This window comes from Danio rerio, chromosome 6 (genome assembly GCF_049306965.1).
Source record: "Danio rerio strain Tuebingen ecotype United States chromosome 6, GRCz12tu, whole genome shotgun sequence".
NCBI lineage: Eukaryota > Metazoa > Chordata > Actinopteri > Cypriniformes > Danionidae > Danio > Danio rerio.
The window spans coordinates 35,455,015-35,476,824 of NC_133181.1; the positions used below are offsets into that span (position 1 = coordinate 35,455,015).

The following is a 21,810-nucleotide window of genomic DNA, read 5'->3' on the forward strand; positions in this document are numbered from 1 at the left end:
CAGCATTTCTACGATTCTGTCAATCATATTTTCAAATTGAGGAGAGAAGCAAAATTGTAAAACAAGTCTTAACATTATTTTACATATAATGTTCTGCAACGTACAAACCAATGGTGTTGAAATGGTGTTGAAAGTCACATACTGTATTTATAAGGTATAATTTACCCAAAAATGTCATTTCTGTGTTCATGTAATTGATGTATTCGCGACCGCGAAATCACACATGATGTGAGCTGACCATGAGCTGTTACAACAGAGAGGGTGGGCTTGTGTCTGTGAATGAAGTCTATTACAGTGAACAGAACCTGCATAGGCTGTGAGTAACAAGTGATAAAGTTATGAATAACATTCAGTTTGTTGCACAGCATATCGTTTTGGAAGCCGCGCGGAAAGTACGAACAGCACTTTGCAGTGAATAGAAAACCAAAACCGCACACATCATTTAAATAATCATATCACATTTTAGAGTTCTGATTACGACAAGCATTTAATGTTTTTCTTTCTTAGCAAACACAAAGTGTTGTGCATGAGAATAAATGTTTACCAGTGTCAGTATAACTACTCAAGCCTGTATAATGTTGAATATAATGCAAGCAGGAATTTGATAATGAGAAATGTCTCATTTAACCAGCAGAAAAAAATGGTCTAACATTGTTGTCAAGGACAGATTGCAAGCATAAGTCTCAAACATAATAATTTAACATCAGAATTATAAACAGTTGTATTCTGATATCATCAATGTCAGACCTATTTAAAGTCTGTTCAAATCCCCCATTCACAAAATTTAGCATTTTAATCATGTTTTTTTTTTTTTTTTTTTTTTACTTAAAATAAAGATCACAATTTTCTCACGATTCTGTTGATGTAAAATAAAGGTTAATATGAGTGGGCTATTATTATTGTTATTTCTCAAGCATATGGTAAAAACACTATAATAATATTATGTTTAGGTCTACTGATGGTTAAAATGCAACATTTTGTGAATGGTGGACTTGAACAGACTTTAAATTGGTCTGACATCGATGACATCAGAATACAACTAATTATAATTCTGATGTTGAATTATTATCTTTGAGACTTATGCTTGCAATCTGTCACTGACGACATTATTAGACCATTTTTTTCTGCTGGTAAAATGAGACGTTTGTCATTATCAGATTCCTGCTTGCATTATATTCAGTATTATATAGGCTAGAGTAGTTATACTTAACCAGATGGTTTTCAAATTACTTATAAAGAGAATAATACTTCAGTCATGTTGTTGTAAAGTTTTAAATTCACTAGTTACACAATAAAAAAAAATCTAAATCGTGAATCGGTAAAACTTTATAAAAATTCTAGACTTTTTTTTTTTTTCCGTATCGCCCAGCCCTAGTTTCAGATATGTTATTTTCTGTTTTGAGACAGTTCCAAACTTTAAAAGAGTTAAGGAATCATTATCTGGTAAAATAACCCTGATTTACAATCACATACATGCGTATATATTAGGGATGTAACGGTATCAGAATTTCACGGTACGGTAATACCTCGGTATGAATGTCACGGTACGGTATTTATTGAATCATTTACAGGAAAAACAAAACTTATGAAAATACTTAAAAAAAAGTGCCAAAAGTGTCAATGACATACAAATTAGCCATCTATCTGTAAGCTTTGAAACAGGAACTTAAATTTTAATAACAAAAATTATTAAACCATGTAAAAAAATAAAGTTTCAATTTAGTATTGTTGAAAACTCATCACATTCAACATTTAATCACTCACTCACTCACTTAGATAGAGATGGGCTTTGAGGAAAATTATCTTATAACTATAATCTGGTAAAAGCTGGTATCTCTGGGTATTTACAATGTCCCCTGCAACAGAAAAAAACCCTCTCCTTTGGGACTGAGGTTTCTGGGACAGAGAGATATGACTTGGCCCAGGTTGACAGCAGTGGGTAACGTTGTGCATTGTCTTTCCCCCACTTGAGAGGACAAGCCATGAGTGAGATAGAGGTCTCATGTCTGCATTAATCTGAACAGTGTGCTGTGTTTCTGCAGTCCCCATGACTGATTATTAGTCGTATTCCCCAACTTGCAGGCACATGCACACACAGGGCTCAACCTGTGCAGTGCACATGCCCTTTTTAGTCTTGGATAGAAAATGCCCTTCCAAAATTATCAAAAGTGCCCCCGCGACGCGAAACACGCTCCGTCCCGCCCTTCAGTAGGCGCGCGACAACATATATATATATATATGTGAATATATATATATGAATATATAAATATCATTTATTATCATCATTCATTTTCTTGTCCGCTTAGTCCCTTTATTAATCCGGGGTCGCCACAGCGGAATGAACCGGCAACTTATCCAGCAAGTTTTTACGCAGACTTTTGCAGTAAAACTAATATTAACATTTCACACAAACCCCTACCTACTATTTTATATCCTGGAAATTCAGAGAAATAAAGCATTCTGTTTCTTATTCATTCATTCATTTTCTTTTTGGCTTAGTCCCTTTATTAATCTGGGGTTGACACAGCGGAATGAACCATTAACTTATCCAGCATTTGTATTACACAGCTGCAACCCATGTCTGGGAAACATTGATACACACTCAATCACACTCATACACTACAGACATTTTAGCCTACTTAATTCACCTGTAACACATGTTTTTGGATTGTGGGGGAAACCGGAGCATTTAAAGGAAACCCATGTGAACGTGGGAAGAACATGCAAACTCCACACAGAAACGCCAACTGACCTAGTGACCTTCCTCCTGTGAGGCGACAGTACTACCTACTGCGCCACCGAGTCGCCGCATTCTGTTTCTCTCTTTATATATTCTTTGTTATTCAATTTCCGGATGTTTTTTTTCTTCACCTTGTGACTGATTGGTTTGGTTTATGGCTCATAATGCTTTATCATATAACAAAATATAAGTAAAATACATCATTTCTAACAGCATTTTGTATTTAAACTAAAGGTTCACCGTAAAAAAATATTTATTTCTTATTAGTATATTTGGGCCTTAAAAAGCAATAAATTTGTCAAGCATTGAACAAATATAAATGAAAATACCTACCAGCATTTTCAGTGAATACCATCATTTTTAGACAAACACTTTCACAATTAAGGAGCAAAAAAAAAAAAAGAAGTTTCAATTATGTTTGCTCTCTACTTCTTTCTTTTTTACAAAAGTGCCAGAGTCCAAATGGGATCAGAACTGTTTGATTTAGGCTAGTAGGCAACAGAAAATCAATATTGTATGCAATGCATTTATCTGGGCATTACTCCATCTTATCCTAGCAAACGTAACACATAAATGATAATAAATTACAACACTATATATAAATTAATAATAATAATTTACAACACTATATACTTACAGAATCCATACTTCATACTTGTTTTTTCATGTAATGTTCAGTGATTTATGTTTAACTGTACATGTATCAGTTATCATTTCATGGGGGCTGAAGTGTACTGATCATGCGACCAACCCTATATCACTTAATCTCGTTCACTAACCCCTCTGTAATTGTACTCTGTGTTCACATAATGAATCATGGATGAATGGACATGTCGACAAATTAAACAATGACAAAACCTATTCGTTCATGCAGACCTTCTGAAATAAGATTTATCTAGTTCAACAAGTTTTAACAGTGTGTGTCTTTTAGAGGCAACTGGCCTCATTACTTCAAGTCATGTTTTAATATTGTGAACAATGGGGAGTAATAATAAAAGTCCAAAGTTTTTAAGTTGTAGTCAAAGAGAAAGCAATTCATTCACAGCAATGCTCAAATGGATGCTTTCCCATGGAGAATAATAATAGAAGAAGAGAGTATTTGTTTTTGTTGCACATGATCTACTTCTTATACTGGCTGTATTTTACAGTTTGAGTGGGATTTTGAACACAGAGGTTGTTGTGAGTAATCACAAGGGTTTTAAAGAGATAGTTCACTGTATCTTTATTTACACACCTTCATGTGGTTTCAAACCTGTTTGCTTTTCTTTTTTCCAATGAACCAAATGTAAGATATTTTGAACAATATTACTTTTGATAATAATTTTGTACTATTGAAGTCAGTGGCTCAGAGTTTGAACCAAAGAGACATTAAATAATGGAGCAAATGCCTGTGAACTGACTATCACAAGCTAGTTATTTTATAGTTATTTGATTTTTTGATATTTTATTGTAAGGGTCCATTTATTAGTTCTATGACAGAACAGAACTAACAGATTGGTTGGAGGTTAAATGCATGTAAACCTTCTCTCAGGCAGCTGAAAACAGATTACTAAAAATCCTAAACTTTTATTTCATGAATCTAATTTTGACCCTTACTTTTATCTGACTCTGATTTAAAATAATTTAAATTTAGATTCATCTTATTGAAGCTGATCACCTTATAGGTTGTGATATGGTCTAATTTAGATCGTTTAACCTAATAATTCCTCATTTTCAGTTAAATATGTCTTATACCTGTATTCTGCACTTGCTGCTATTGCACTGCTGGTTAGACCTAAACTGCATTTCATTGCTTTGTACTTGTATATGTGTAATGACAAGAAAGTTGAATCTAATCTAATCTAATCTTGATAGTTCATCATTTACCCGAAATCAGTATGCTGTCCAGTTACATATGCTCACGGACACAGCCTAGCCAATTCTGGTTCTTAGATAGAGGATATAACTGTAAACAAATTTCTTTTAAATAATATTAAGTCGCCCCATGCTTGCTCATACATAAAGAAAATTTGATTTAGCTACTAGATTATATCATACTAAGTCAGTGATTGTCAGTCTTTAAAGCTGTGCCTATGCTCACTTCATTAAGCCTGATTGTATGACAATCCTGGTCGAAGGGTGCGGAAACCTAAACCTAAACAATTTACTAGATTTACAATGATTTCAGGAGATGTAAAAAAAGAGTTTTACATTTATTTGACAAAGATTTTCCATGTCAATTCACATAATTAAACAAAATAAGCCAATTAGGAAATGTAAAACATCAGTTATACAAAGATATTTAAGAGTTAGAGATTAATATTGCACCGTGTAGAAGTACATTGCAGCATATAATTCTTGATGCAAAGCTCAGAGACCTACACAATGCAATGGAGAATCCTGGCTACAGGATCCCACCGACACTTTTGCACCTTTCCTTTAAATACTCAAATCCCAACAAATGATCATAAATTCAAGACAATAAAAGCATCACAAAGACCCTTGTCTGGTCATGAGTTGATGTGAAGACCATTTTCCTTAAGTGTCTGGCAAAGATCTTATCAAAGATGAAACCCAAATCAGCATATAGAAGTGATATTGTGAAATATTACAGTGCGATTGAGACCACTTTACCAATCACACAGAGACATTTAAAATGATACCAAACATGAATATAGAGCCACAAGATGGAAACAAAGTGTGAAGGGGAAGGGCTTCAAAATTTACCACTAAAGCCTGGTTTATTCTAGACGCATCCGCTAGTTTACTTGAGTGCGCAGCAAATGTGACATCATCGATGTGTTTGCAGAGGTTCGCTTTGGGTGCGCATGACATGGTTCAGCTGGCGAAGCGGACATTTTTTTGAGAGTCGAGCGAAAGGAATATTCAACACAATCACACGGCAATTCGTAACTTTTTTATTTAGTGGCTAATTCGTATGAATTCGTACGACATAATTCGTACAATTTAGTACGATTTGCTTATCCCCCAATGACGGTTGGGGTTAGGGGTAGGGTTAGGTGCCACGCCTCCTTTTTAAAATTGTATCATTTCGTACAACTGAAATCATACGAATTCGAAAAATCGTACGAACGTAAAATACTTACGTTTTCTCGTGAGATCAGGCTGGAATATTTGAACCAATCAGTTTACAATATACTAGTGCTCTGTTTTTCTAGGCTTTTATTGGTGATAATGGTCAGGAATGTCGGACTATTATTGCCTTTTTGGCATATCAGTCGAGGACAAAGTAGCCAGACACTAATGTGTGAATTGTTTAGTGGGTTAAATAAAAAAAAAGTCTTTAGTTTTTATATTTTTAGTAAGCATACTTTTTTTTATTTTGTTCTTGCCATAATAAAAATATATATTTATAGAGTAACCCATGTTCTGTTGTCATTAATATTTTTAATAAAATTTTATAGGTAGAACTGAACAAAAGCAAGTGATGCATCAGAGTTTGAATAAAGAAATCTTGAATAGTTATAAAGATTTTTTTATAATTATTCAAATAATTTCAAAAATTTTTTTTTAAAAACCTTGAACGATATTAATGATATGACGTAGTTCTGAAAACTTCCTACTTCTCTGTTTATTTGTCTGATTTTACAGTAAGTTTAAGCGTAGTATAAATCAGGCTTAAGAAGTGGGACACCACTCTAGCACCTGCACACGACATCATGTCAATGCGATCTCATACCGCATCAGATCAGACGATGGCGACAGATGCAGCCAATCCAGTTGCATTATTTTTTGGTATTTATCTTTAGGAAATCACTAAAGGCATATAATATGCTATCATAATGATCTAATGTAGCAATAAGATCGTAACTGTGCATTTACACAGTGGCCATATTCATCTATGTAAACAAATAAAAACAACATTAACAATATAGTAGACACTGTAAAAAGCTTATTCCCAGCCACTAGACTTTTCTGACAAGGTATTTGAGTGTCATCGAGTGTCAGAATGTTGTTGAATTGGAGTTGAATTGGGATTGGGCCTTAACTATCCTTACATTAGATACTGTTTATGTAGTGTACTCTATAAATAGAATCAAATAATTAATTAATGGGGTAAGTTAATGATTTTCTGAAAAAAAAAAGAGAAAGCGGCTGATGAATCATTGTTTTGAACAAATTAGTTCAGTGAATTATCAATAATTACTCATAAAGACTTGTTAATGCAACCTGCAACAAAATTGCCCTACACTAAACTTTACAGTCTGTCTGAATCACCGCTTTCTTATTTGGTCTTATTGTGTCACTTGTTCTTCTTTGAAAGCCTATTGTGTTTAATAATAAAAAAAAAAAAACATTTCGTTTAATTTCTGCCATATAGCTTTGGAAATATCACAGCTATATGGCTGGTTTGTATTGCAATTTCACACACTTTCAGTAGCTCTCTATTATTTGTCTCTGTCTCTATAGACTGGGAGGCAATTTTGCCATTATGCTGTGTGACATACAGTACATTAAGCCCATGCCATGCTGATAAAAACGAGATGGCTTTGATAGCTCCATCTGAGCTCTCTAGCCACATATCTAACATGAAATCTAACAAAATGTATAAACAATAATATAACATAACACCTTTCCTGTCACATGCTATTGAGGGGAAAGAACTTTGAATTACTGTATTTTAAGCTTATGAGATTCCAGGGTTTTGTGTTATTGTACAGTAACTTCCTAGAACTGTTCTCAATGTCCATTAAATCTAGGACAAATGTAACATCTGTCTTGTTTTGTGACTAATTCCACAGAGATGAGCTTGGTGTGTCAGGCACTGTAATAAACAGATGTTGGTGTCTGGTGTTTAATAAGTTTCTTTTTGCCAAATGATGCACTAAAATGTGGCCTTTAGCAGTGTTTCTCAACCATGTTGGAGCCAGCTCTGCACGTTTTCCATGTCACCTTAACCAAACTGATTCAGGTCTTCAGCTCATTAGCAGCGATTGAAAGACCTGGAATGGGTGTGACAGACAAATGAGACATCCAAAACATACAGTACCTGTCAACATTGGGATATAAAACAATAAGGTATATGCCCAACGTAACACCCCCCGCCCCACTGCAAAAAAATTAAAAATAGAAATAATAGTCCCAGATTACTAAATAAGTTCATGTGGAGCTGTTTTGTTGTAAATAAACTGTAAAATGTCAGTAATATGTTTTATTATAATTATTATTATTTCCAAAGGAACAAATACGTAGTATAAATTATCACCAAATAAATTTAGTAACAGTTGAATTATTAAAATTAATATCTATATAAATAAATAAATAAATAAATAAATAAATAAATAAATAAATAAATAAATAGAATCAAGTTATCATATTTCATTAATATTTTCTTTACTGTATAACTTATACATTTTGATGAAAGTTTTTTAATCAAATCAGAAAAATCATCAGAAAAATTTTTGTTTGATTACATTAAAAACAGTTTTGTCACTTTAAAAATGCACACATCTAACATTATAATGAAAGCATTTGATTGCTAAGCTAACTTTTTGTGTTCATTTAGGTCAAAAATAGTTGTGTTTGGAAAAACCTACCATGATCGAGATCTTTACGAGGGGTTGCGGGGGGCAACCCCTGGTGGTTTGGCAGTATGGGTTGTGTATATTATTGCCGCCTTCATAGAAAGATTGAAAATATGGGAAAATACCTTCACGGGATGATAGCTGGATAGAACTGTAAAATACAGGAGAATCTTGGGAAAAACGGGAGGGTTGGTATGCCAAAACATGCAGTGTATGCCAGGAACATGATTGAGAAACACTGGCCCATACAATTTTGTAAGTTGATCATTGTTCAATGTTTTTTTTTAAACAGGTTTCATATTTAGGAACTGCACCAAGGATGGTTGGACTGAAGTCTACCCATCATATGAGAATGCTTGCGAGATTGTAGAGGATGTGGAATCGGAAACTGAGGTATAACACTGTTATTTGCTATTCTCCATGTGTGTAATAGTCAAATTTACTAACAATATTAGAGTGAAAATTGTTTTACACAATTTTATTTTTCAGTGTAGAGGACCTTGCCTACTTATTCACTTTGTACTTGGTAAATTGTTTTTTTGGGAGGTGGTAATACATTTTTGTGGTAGGAAAGAATACAGTTTTCTTTAAAATTTATAGTTAACTTGTTGTAAAGAACAAGTATGGAGTGTTGAGTGGATGTTTTGCACTTTTCTTGGCAAGTAGTCAATTTATGAACTGTCAGTCTGCGTGGTCAAGCCATTTCCACGTGAACTGAGATCTAGGGTCAGAGTCCATTGATTGAATATCCTGTTGTGGGATTTAGGATAGAATATAGTCTTGCAGAATGAGACATTATTTAATGCTTTCTAAGTAACAAGAAGCCAATTTACAAGCTAACAAGTAACTATTTAATGGTTGCATAGGTTACTATATTAAAGTGTTACTATGTTATCTACAATGATTTATTAATGTTTGTGAGGCTACATGGCAAAATATCACACAATGACAACTTGCTGACCAAAATGATCTACTGAAGTTCAGACTGACTGCATCAGAAAGGAAACAAAGGTGATTTAGGAGACATTAAATCTGAGTGTTTTATAAGCTCTTGATGTACTGGGATTTTGACAAACAACCATATCAAATATTTACAGAGTTTGGTTTACAAAAGAGTTGTACAATGTGCGGGAGTTTAATGGGTGAAAATGCCATCTTGATCCCAGAGAATGACCAGAAGGTTTTGAGCTAAGAAAAAGGCAGTAACTGAATTAAACACTTGTTAAGGCCTGGATACATCAAGCCAACAGTTGACCACTAGGCAGCGCCAGGCCATTGGTGAGCATCTGTCAGATTTGTTTGTTTGGTGTGTTCCACACGTTGCCTCTCATCGGGTTCACATTGAAGTGAGTTTGCCTAATTCAGCTTGCAGTTGACCAAATCAACAAAACAAAAACTAAAGTGACTAAACTGAGCAACCAACACAAGTCAAGCAATAACACAAAGAATATGGCTGTCATTTTGTGTGATTTCTTAAATATTTTGCAAAATATATGGGATTTATGAAGTATGAAAATAAGAAAATGCTGCTTTGTTTAATGGTTTGTATGTGTGCAGCACCAGTTATGGTTTTCCTTTGTGGAATGGCAATACAGTTACTACCTCCTATAGGTACAGAAAGATATATCCTCTCACACAGGTGCACTATATATAAATATCAGGTTAGCAAGTATTGAGAGTTTAATTTGGATGCCAGTGAACCTCTTTCTGTCATCAGTGGAAAACATGTTCGATGTCTCAATATCAGATGAGTTGGGACCACTTTCAAACTTTAGGTGACCTAAACTTCTTCCTGATTTTTTGGAAATCAGTGGATGTCTTTTGGGTGTGAGTGCACCACTTCTGAATATATTTTGCATGCATTTCAGATATCAATAGACCACTTGGACATATTTCAGATAAATTCCAGACATCAATGGACTACCTTCAGATGTCAGTGGATGCCTTTCGTACATCTGTTGGACGTCTTCGGATGTCTTACAAATGTCATAAGACCACATGAGATACTTTCGGACATCAGTGGACATCTTTTAAATGTTAGTGGACTGCTTTTGGAGGTCTTTCAGATGTCAGTGGTCTGCTTTTGGATGTCTTTCGGACATCAGTGGACTACTTGCAGACAGCTTTTAGACATCAGTGGAAGTCTTTTGGATGTTAGTGGACGTCTTTTAGACATAAGTGGACTGCTTTCAGACATTAGTGGACATTTTTCAGCCCTCAGTTTTGACCAATAGTGGACTTCATTCAAACATATTTTGGACATCAGTGGACTGCTTTTGACATCAGTGGACATCTTTTGGATGTCAGTGGTTGCCTTTTGGATGTCAGTGGACATTTCTTAAATGTCGGTGAACTTTTTTTTTTATGTCAGTGGACTTTTATTGGATGTCAGTGGATGACTTTCTGATGTCTTTGGAGGTTAATGTATGGTTTTCAGACCTCAGTGGACAACTTTTGAAAGTTTCTCAAGTTGCCCCTTTCTCTGGGGATATTTTTTATAGTAAATTAATATTGTATGCTTTATTGTCAATTGTCTGTTTGGGTGTTGTTCCAGACCAGACACAGTGACACTGCCGGATTTGTTGCCACTAGTTCTTTGATATCAGCCTGAAGTGTCGCAGGCTTTACAAGTGAGGTCTAAAGAAGAGCTTCTCTGAATGCTGCACCCTGAAGCAGATAAGCAACAGCAACAGAAAAGCACACCCATGCTACATATTTCTGCTTAACAGAAATTGAGATCTCAATATGTATAAGCTTAACAAAATTAAGACAAGGAGTTCACTACTTTACTAGCTTCCACAGTCACTAGGTTTTTAATCCAACAGAGCACCTTGTTGAAATCTGTTAAAACAGAAAATTTGCATCAGAGATGTTCAATCAACAAATCATGTCAAGTTTCAAGGCAGTTGGGTCTAATGCAAAAGCCAAAAATTGTCGAAAATATATTTATATTGTAGACCTATTTTTATGGATGCACACTGAAACCCTGACTTACTCCCTTCTCCCTAATACTACCACCACTCTGAGCTTTTCACTCTATTTGCATAAAAAGCTGAGCATTACTCATCTATTTAAATGCTGCCCTAAGGGACTTTGCACTGTCACAGTTTCATTTACTCTGCTGTCAGGCCTAAGTTCTGCAATGCAATCCTTAACACAGTTCCCATACAAAAAATGGATTGAAATCACTGCTCACTTGCGGCACACATACAGTGCATCTGTATGGCCTGCCCATTTGTTGATCTCTTCAGCACTTAGCTTGCTCTTTCTATAAGAAAGGCCATTTTGCTTTTGTCATGTTGATTTGAGCAAACTGTAAACATTTTACCAACAAAAACTGCTTTTAGTGTAAACATTCTATAATCTGTCTGTCATTTTCTTATATTATCTCTTTCTTTTTGTGACAGAAGACCATGGTTAAATGTTAAATAGCAAAGAGACAATACTCTGAACAACAATTCACAGATAATATGATTTTGTTTAACACACACTGGTACAGCTAACCCACATAGCTAAATATCTCTGGCCCAGCTCTGGCCCACACAATCAGCTTTTGCTTGGCCCACATGCTGCAGTGAATTATGGCAAATGACTGGAATAAGTCTGGCTTGCAGACAAGGGCCAAACATGGACCATATCAGGGCCAAGTCTTAGCCAAGTTAATAACCCATAACTGAGCCTGAACTGGGCCAGATATGTTGGTGTGTCACGACTGCAGTGAAATTGATAAACCCATGAATCATTGTGCTTTAGGCGTGCTATCGGCTTGCTTTTTCTCGAAGCGACCTGATTGGTAGAATTTTTTTTCTTTACTTTAAAATAATAAAAACGCATTTTAAATGTGGGTCAAGATAGGCCAGACTTATATGGCCCACATATAAATTAATCACATCTGGGCCTAATACTACATTTTTCATCTTGCCCAAGTATTGTGTGCCGCCTTAAAGATGGTACCACCTCTGTGAAACCAGGGCCATGTTTGGCCCACATGCTGGATGCCAGTGCCAGATGATCATCTGCTATGCCAGATTTATGCTAAATCGTGGCCAGAATTCTTTGCTACCTGGTATCTTTACAGAAACTTCCCATAGACTTAATGATTTGTATACTGTACAGACTGTATAATCTCTTCCCCTGCCCCAAATTCTCCCCTAAACTCAAGCCCCACAGTAAACAATCTGCTTTTTTACATTTTCAAAATACTTCATTCTGTGTATTTTAAGAGATGTTTTCCTCATGGGGACCAAAAAAATTTATTTGGTCCCCATAATGTAAAAAAATACAAGGTAACAAACCCCCCCAAAAAAGCAAGCAGTTCAAGGTTAGCAGATGAGAGTGTTCTTAATGTTAACAAACCAACTGTAGTTGAAGACAAGAACATAATACTCCCTTCAGAAGGATGCAATTAATATCTACCACATGAACTCTATTTTTATAATGGGGTTCACTTGTGCTTGCATGGGGTTAAAGGTCCACCTGAAGTATAATTAGCTGCATATGCTGAAGTGCTAGAATAAGATGACCTGCTTTTATATTGGCTAATGACTGAAAAATACAGCATGCAGAGAAACGCATTAAGAGATGTTTCAATAATGTTTACATTTCATTATCCCACAGTCTTCTGTATGTGTGGTTTACTAGCTGGGGTGAAAGAGTAAAAATGAGCCCTCTGATTGAGCATTACATTTATTCATATAGTGGGTACAGAACATATTCAGAAATTATTCAGACACCCTACAATTTTTTACTCTTTGTTATATTGCAGCCATTTGCTAAAATTATTTAAGTTCATATTTTTTTCCTCTTTAATGTACACACAGCACCCCATATTTACAGAAACTATCTGAATTGTTCACAATTTTGCAGATTTTTAAAAAAAGAAAAACTGAATATCACAAGGTTCTAGGAATTCAGACCCTTTGCTTAGTATTTGGTAGAACCACCCTTTTGGTCCAATACAGCCATGAGTCTTTTTGGGAAAGATGCAACAAGTTTTTCACACCTGGATGTGGGTATCCTCTGCCATATAGATCCTCTCTAGTTCTGTCAGGTTGGATGGTAAACGTTGGTGTATAGCCATTTTAGCCATCATGTAAATTGGGTTTTATCAGGGCTCTAGCTAGACCATTCAAGAACAGTCATGGAGTTGTTGTGAATCCACTCCTTCTGTATTTTAGCTGTGTGCTTAGGGTCACTGTCTGGTGAAAGGTAAACCCCTGGACCAGTCTGAGGTCCTGAGCACTTTGGAGAAAGTTTTCATCCAGGATATACTTGTACTTGGTCACATTCATCTTTCCCTCAATTGAAACCAGTCGTCCTGTGTAACCCTGCCGGTCCTACGCCACCCAACCCGCTTTGAGCTGGTATCGAACTGGTGACCTTTCACATGAGAGTCGGGTGCTCTACCAAGGAGGCCAAAGAGCACCTTTAGATGTCAGAGGAGTGAGGTTTTCCTGCACAGCACTTACTAGCTGGCTTCTGCTATACATGCAGCTGAAAAACACCCCTACAGCATGATGCTGCCACCACCATGCTTCACTAATGGGACTGTATTAAACAGGTGATGAACAATGCCTGGTTTTCTTCACACATATACAGTACCACTTAGAATTAAGGCCAAAAAGTTGACTTTCTATAACTTTCTCCCGTCTCCCAACTGCATCTCTGGAGCTCAGCCACAGTTATCTATGGGTTCTTCTTTACCTTTCTCGCCAAGGCTCTTCTACCCTAATAGCTCAGTTTAGCCAGACTGCCAGCTCTAGGAAGGGTTCCAGTCATCCCAAACCTCTTTCATTTAAGGATTATGGATGAAACTTTGCTCTTAAGAACCTTGAGAGGGACATAGATTTTTTGTAACTTTGGCCAAATCTCAAATATTTCCATTTTTCCATGAACTTGTTGCAATAATTTTTGAATATTGCAAAAATATCCAAATAGGGGTTTTAATATTTCTTATTTGCTGCACTTGAATGAAGAATAATGTAACTATTATATAACACATTCTTAATTTATTTTTCTACACACTATCAATGGTTGACTACAACCTCGATTATAACATCTATAATATTTTTGACCTCAAGCAGTGAGACTTTTTCATGAAATCTACTGGTTTAGAACTATTATCATTAAGAAGCAAACCCAGTAGTCTAGCAGATAAAAGCTTATATTTTAAATAATATAATATACACTCCTTTTTATGTGTGCTGCAGCTTAATGATTGTAAAATGACTGCATTCTGAATGTTAATGCTGACATTTGTTCAACTTTGTCTTTTCCTGCTCTTGTTAGGTAGGACTTGTCAAGCTGGAAAAAGTGATGTGCTTGATTAAACCTGAGCCGATTAAGCCAAACATTAGCCCGTAGATTCATTTGAAATGCATGTGTTACATAACAAATGTCGTGAACCAGTTCTGAGCAGAATTTCTATGTAAATTGTTCTCAAAAACAGATTCCTACATTAATTTCAGTGAAACCATTCATGTTCAAATGGATTTATCCACAATATGTTCTGCTTGTCTCAAGAATAACCAGAAAATGTTACAAAAAATGCATTTGTTGAAATTGGAGGAAAGATTGAAATAACTTCACATATTTTTCTTATTCTTTTTGGATTTGTTCCAGACCACATATTATGCCACTTTCAGACAAGTGTACACTGCAGGCTACGCCACCTCTTTGATTTCCCTCATCACTGCCATCTTTGTGTTTACAGTCTTCAGGTAATGCAAAACTCCTCACTAAGCTCAGCAGCTATTTGAAAAGGATTAATCAGTGTGAAAAAGCTGTTGTTTAATTTGGCAATCTGTTTTATTTCATTCAAAAACAGGAAGTTCCACTGCACCAGAAACTATATCCACATCAATCTGTTTGCATCCTTCATCCTGCGAGCCAGCGCAATCTTCATCAAAGATGCAGTTCTCTTTGCTGATGAGAATCTGGATCACTGCTTCATGTCAACAGTGAGAAACCACCAGCTGTCACACACTCAAGGAGAATTAGTTTTTTTCATAGATGTCTTTCCAATGAATTGGCAAATGCAAATTAAACATGTCAAAGCTCATGTTGATAACACTTTATTTTGATGTTCCCTTTAGACATTCTGTTGACTATTTATAGCTTTGCCCAGCCAGTTAATGCTTATTAGAGTTTTGGTAAACTCTCTGCTTAAAATCTGTTAAAACTTTATTTTGATGGTTCTCTATAAACAGTTGAAGTCAGAATTATTAGCCCCCTGTTTATTCTTCCCCCAATATCTGTTTAACAGAGATAATTTTTTTTCCAACACATTTCTAAACATAATAGTTTTAATAACTTATTTCTAATAACTTATTTATCTTTACTATGATGACAGTGAATAATATTTTACGAGATATTTTTCAGGACACTTATATACATCTTAAAGTGACATTTAAAGGCTTAACTAGGTTAATTAGGTTAACTAGGCAGGTTAGGGTTACTTGGTAAGGTATTGTACAACGATGGTTTGTTTTGTACTATTGAAAAAAAATTGCTTAAAGGGGCTATTAATTTTGACCTTAAAATATTAGTAAAAAATTAACTGCTTTTATTATAGCCGGAATAAGACAAATAAGACTTTCTCCAGAAGAAAAAATAATCAATGAAGGGCATATATTTCTGACTTCAACTGTATATACTGACTAAAAGGTACTTTGAAAGTGTCATGACACACAGCAGATTTGACACAAGAGTAAGGGTGAATAACAATATTAGTGGTCTTAACTGAAAGGGTTGAGCATGAAAGAAGTAGAGGAATCTGTTGCAGACATACACAACACACGTAGAGGGAATCCAAGAAGATGTAGACAACACAGAGGCGTTGGAACAGGCAGAGTGCAGGAATCCGGAATCTTTGCGTACGAGCGAGCACGGCCATTTGAATCTTTTTGACTTAAGACTTCAGGTCTCATTCACCTCTATTCATTTTCAGACGTTAAACAGCTTGTTATTTCTAGTAAATTCTCCCATAGGCAACTGAATCGGAAGTTATTAAACAATCGCGAATACAAGTGCACTTCCACATTGAAGAATAAGTTCAATACTGTGTGTGTGTCTCTGTGTGCAGGCGATGATCATTAGAAATCGGGTGATTGGGAAAAGGGTTGCTGCGTCCCAATTTGTATGTTTATCCTACGCCCTAAAAGTATGTACTTTTTTGTGAAGGAAAAATATATAGTTTTGAGTGTACAACAGAAGAGTATGCAAGCTTTTGGACATACTACTTCCTCATTAACAGAATTGCCATTCGTGAGTCTTTCATGCAGAGAAATCTTCTCAGGTCTATGGATAATTATGCATTTAGACGTTAATTTCCAAACACTTCTTTATATAAGTTCAGTATTGTTGTTGCAGATGAAATAAAACACAGAAAACACGATTTAAATATGTTCCGGTTGGCTAGATATTAATTAGCAGTCATACATACATCTTTACCGAAGCTTGCGCATCCATGTTTGTAGTTTATTTACACTATTTACCGGTGTTTGTAGTTCTTATTGAATTCACATCCAAAGCGCAATGTACTCTGGGCAATATTAGTGCTTAGAGTATGGACCCTTCTACACTTAACATTTTTACCAGAAATAGTAAAACATTCAAAAACCTTTGGCATACTGTATTCAACATACTACAATTTGGGACATGCTAATTCTATTTTTAAATACTATTTAGGATGGATAGTATGCAAATTAGGACGCAGCAGGTGTGGGTTCTGACAAACAAGGTTACTTTAGCGTCTGCCTGACAGAAAGTACTAATTCTGTAAACCTTAACCTAACAGTATATTAATCCTTTACCAATACTAAGTTTTTTCCATACCTGCACTGCAAAAATGCTTGTCTTCCTTAGAGTTTTCGTCTTGTTTCTAGTCCAAATATCTAAAAGTTCTTAAATCAAGAAGCATTTCTTAGACAAGCAAAACATATAGTCTTGTTTTAAGAAATAATTTGCCAAAATGAATTTAGTTTTGCCTTAAAACAAACTAACTATTCTGCCAATGGGGTAACTAAAATAATCTTGTTTTTCTTTCTGACATAAGATTATTTTGCTTACCCCGCTGGCAGATTATTTTTCTTGTTTTAAGGGAAAACATCATTTTGACATATTATATCTTAAAATGCTTCTTTATTTAAGAATGTTTAGATATTTGGACTAGAAACAGGACAAAAAAATCTAAGCAATAACACTTTTTTTGCAGTGTGGCTTGTTTTTTTTGTTTAGTTTTTTTTTGCTGTTGTTTTTAGAAACCTTTATGATTTTCTTACTTTGTTTGGTTCATTCAGGTTTACAGTGGCTATTATAGGTATCAAACAAGTCACAATTTTTTATTCCGGGTAATTATATGTCTAAAGCTGCTGACACTAAATTGTACCAGATTTTGAAGAAAAACTCAAATCCAAACATACACAAAAAAAAAAAAACATTTTTTTCCCTGAAATGTATTTGTGTCTAATAAAAGAAAAGAATTACTGATCTACTGAAATGTATTTAATAATTTGTTTAAAATACTTTTTTGTTAATGACAGCTTCAAGAGTTTTTACTTCTTGACAGTTATGTCCGTGTCTTCTATCAACTCAAATATTTTGTGCTTATTTTCTATTGGATTCAGGTCAGGTAATTGGCTGGACCATTGTAGCAGCTTAATTTTATTTTTCTCAAACCACATTTCCTGAATGTGTGTTGGTATCATTGTCTTGTTGTAATGTCCATTCTGCATTCATCAGACTGCTAATGTAGGTGTTAAGACTGAATTAGCTAATAATAATTTACACTGATAAGGAGCAAGGTTGCTTTCTGACAACTGAGCAATTTTAGTTGCTGTCTGGGCTTTCCATGCCCTTTTAAACCTCCCTTCCTTTATGTGTTCAATACCTTTTCCTTCTGTCATTTCATTTTATTACAGGTAGCTTATTGTTTAATCTAATCAGTTTATTTTTTATTTTTTGCCATCTGGTGAAAATTTCTAATCTGCAGCACCTTTAGAAATAGCAAGTGACAAACTGTTACAAATGATGATGCATTCAATATTTTTTTACCCACTGTAAATGGGTACAATTTTTGTATCCCCTCTCTACCCTAAGCTTCTCAATCTTCATCTTTTCTTTATCCCATACTGAAAGGAAAAGGGTCTCTAGTTCGGGTCATGTTCAAAGCTCGGCGCCCTCTTTCAAGACTAGAAACATATGCACTTTAACTAATGAGAAAATAGTTGTGCTCACATGTGACAATTAAGTCCCAGGTGAATAGGTGCCAGTTTTAAAACTAAATAAAAACATATATAGAGAATATGAATTCTAAAAAGAACCATCAAAAGAAAGCCCTCATTGTCAGTGAACACATGTTTCTAATTTGCGCTTAATCACAGCTTTTCAAGAAAAAGCATTTAAAGTCTGTAAAGTACACACTGATGTCTGTGGAAGTGGCAATAATGATCAGTGTAAGCTTAATTTGAGGACTTCACACTGTGCTTAAAGAATTAATTCACTTCAGAGTAATAGAATGTAAAGATAATTTACTCATCCCAAGTCATCCATGTTGTTCATGTCTTTCTTATTTCAGCTGAAGAGAAATTAATGTTTTGAGGAAAACAGTCCAGGATATAGTGGACATTAGCAGGTACAATAATGGTTGAAGAGCAGCTCAGAAGGGCTCTAAACAATCCCAGATGGGAAAACTGGACATTTATTTTAAAATAATGTTTTCAAAATGTTTATTGTAGTTGTAAAGGCCACTTTTAATTTCACTCAATTTGTCAATGCTTCAATGCTTCATACCTAGCTTGTAGTTTTTTAAAAGTTAATTCAGGAAAATGAACTGCTGTATTGGCTGAAAAAGTTATAAAATACTGGATGGCAGTGCTGGAGCCATATTGTAAATGCTCACAAGCCCTATTTTGTTGGTAACAGTTTATACTGCTCTTCTCCCAGTTCATCAGACATGCATGTCATTTAGGAGGTTGATAAATTTACAGAATCCAACAGCTCTTAATCTCCAAATTGCAGCTTATGCTAAAATTCACCTACAGTATACAGTAACTAAATTAAACACGATCATTATCAAGCTAAATAATAAAATATATGTACTTACACATGTCATAATATAATCTTGTGAAGAAAGATAGTTAATAAAACTAACTACATCTTACTGCTGGATGCAAACCTAGCTGCAATCGCAAACCATGTATTTTTATGTTATGGACAAGAACACAAACAGGTTGATGACACAAATAGGTTAAATAAAAATTTTATTTCTCAAAGGTATAAATGTCAAATGGTGACATTTTGATTAAAGAAGAAAGGAAAGAAACTGATTTTATAGACTGAAAAGTCTGTTCAGGATCAACTTGTTAGTTCAGGCAGAAATATGTCAAAATAGGATGCACACAATGCTAGAGCTGTTATTTATATAGGTCGCCTGCTGGATTCATCCTGTCAGTGACAGTGACATTGCAAATATTAACCTGGGGTTTAGGGATTTACAGTGTATTGTATAGTGTAACATCAGCAAATGAACACGGGGATTAGCTGTTTACCATTTGCAATTTTTGAGCATAACCCAAGAATCCATTTTCTGTCAGCATTAGCTTCTCATTTCTGCACCCATTTTTCCACCCTGTTAGTATCAGCTGATTCACTGGTGCCTTAAAGGCATACTTTTCAAGATTTGCCTCCGCTTCAGCTCACAATCACCTTCTTTGAAGTATAAAAAACACTTCTTACACACTGTTCTTCCCCCTGCTTTGTGAGGTCTTTTTGTGCTATTTCTTATCAGCCCTACACAATTTCTCAACCCTAAAATTGTTGCATTGAGGAATCTGTACTGACTAATAGAAAATTCTGAATGTCTTCCTCTTTTTCAGACTTCTTGCAAGGCAGCAGTGGCTTTCTTTCAGTTCAGTATTCTGGCGAACTACTTCTGGCTGCTGGTTGAGGGGATGTATCTGCAGACTCTTCTAGCACTGACTTTTGTCTCACAGAAGAAGTATTTCTGGTGGTATATACTTATTGGCTGGGGTAAGTTCAGTGCTTGAAAACGTATTGTTATATAATATACAATGGTTAAGTATTTCTTATTTAGAGAATAAGTTAAATTTTTATTAACATTTATAACAGTTTCAATTAGATGTTATGTACACTAAAGCAATACAAATAAGACAGTAATTTGTGAGATGTGATTCCAAAAAGGATTATTTAAAAAATAAAAACTATTTGTTTTCAAATTTAATTTCAAAAACAGAATTAGGCCTACCGCGGTTTTCAATGTTACATGATCCTTCGGAAGTCATTTTAATATGCTGATTTAGAAAGAAACTGTTCTTATCAATTTCTTAACCATATAAAAATATATTTTTTAACAATAAATGTTTTGCTACATGCATACATTTCTCTGACAAATTTTGAGGCCTTTAATTTTTACAGCAACTACAAAAAATTGTTTTAAATCATTATTAAAAATATTATTAAGGGGTTTAATAAGAGTTAATCCTGTACATAATTATGTTTTGTTATATTATGTTTTGTATTTATTGTAATATCAGTTAAAATTGTGTATGCACAAGATGTCTGATCAGAGATCTCATCTTACCATCCTCCAGTTCAACTGTTAAGGCATGAAGAAACAAAACATAACATTTTAAAAAGACATTTTAAAACATAAATATAAAACAATCATTTTAAATTATAATAATATTTCAAAACATTACTGTTTTACTGATATTTTAGTCAAATAAATATAGTAGGATAATGTTAATAAATATTCAATATTATTTATTATATTTTAATATATTATATTATATTGTATATACACTACCGGTCAAAAGTTTCTGGGTCAGTTTTAAATTTTATTTTAATTTTTTTACAAGAATATTATTCTGTTCAAGGCGACATTTATTAAATGTAAGAAAAATTGTTATTTTTAAATATTTATTACAATTTTAAAAAGCTGCATTCTTATTGTAAGTCGTTTCAAATGAAATTATTACTTCAGTCAGTATTGCTTTTAATACTACCAATAATAATAATATTAAAAATTATTTTTAAAAGATTTCTGAAGGATCGTAACTCTGAAGACTGCATTAATGAAGCTTAAAAATCTATAAAATCATTGGAAGAAATTATTAAATTAAATTATAAACTACTTTTGAAAAGTTATTTTATAGTTCAATAACTTTTCACAACTTTAAAATTTTTACTGTATTTTTGAATAAATAAGTGCAGCCTTGGTGAGCAGGATAAGCTTATTTTAAAACATAAAAAAATTCCTACCAATCCCAAACTTTTGACCGATAGTGTACTGTACACTAAATATTTGTAGATACTATAACTATGTACATTCATGATTGGCTATGTAATGTATAAGTACTTGATTGGTTATCTCAATTCATTCTAAGTGTAGCATATAGTTGTTTAACTTGATAATTGTAGTGTGGCTTTCTGAACTGTGTTCCATTGGTGACACCTGTAGGCACAAGGTGAAACTGAAAATTAAACTATTTTTTAACTATTGTTATTAAAATGATAGTTGCTCTT

The 21,810-nt window shown here is 34.3% G+C and overlaps 1 protein-coding gene across 2 annotated transcripts in view; it reads left to right on the forward strand.

The window, feature by feature from the left end:
- ghrhrb (growth hormone releasing hormone receptor b) overlaps positions 1-21,810 on the forward strand; it is an 80,035-nt gene that overhangs the window by 50,731 nt on the left and 7,494 nt on the right. For both annotated transcript variants that reach the window (XM_001331885.10, XM_073954322.1), the window contains exons 4-7: positions 8,558-8,658; positions 14,887-14,984; positions 15,092-15,224; positions 20,142-20,295. In XM_001331885.10, the coding sequence (XP_001331921.5) occupies positions 8,558-8,658; positions 14,887-14,984; positions 15,092-15,224; positions 20,142-20,295 (486 nt within the window). The remainder of the gene's footprint in view (positions 1-8,557; positions 8,659-14,886; positions 14,985-15,091; positions 15,225-20,141; positions 20,296-21,810) is intronic.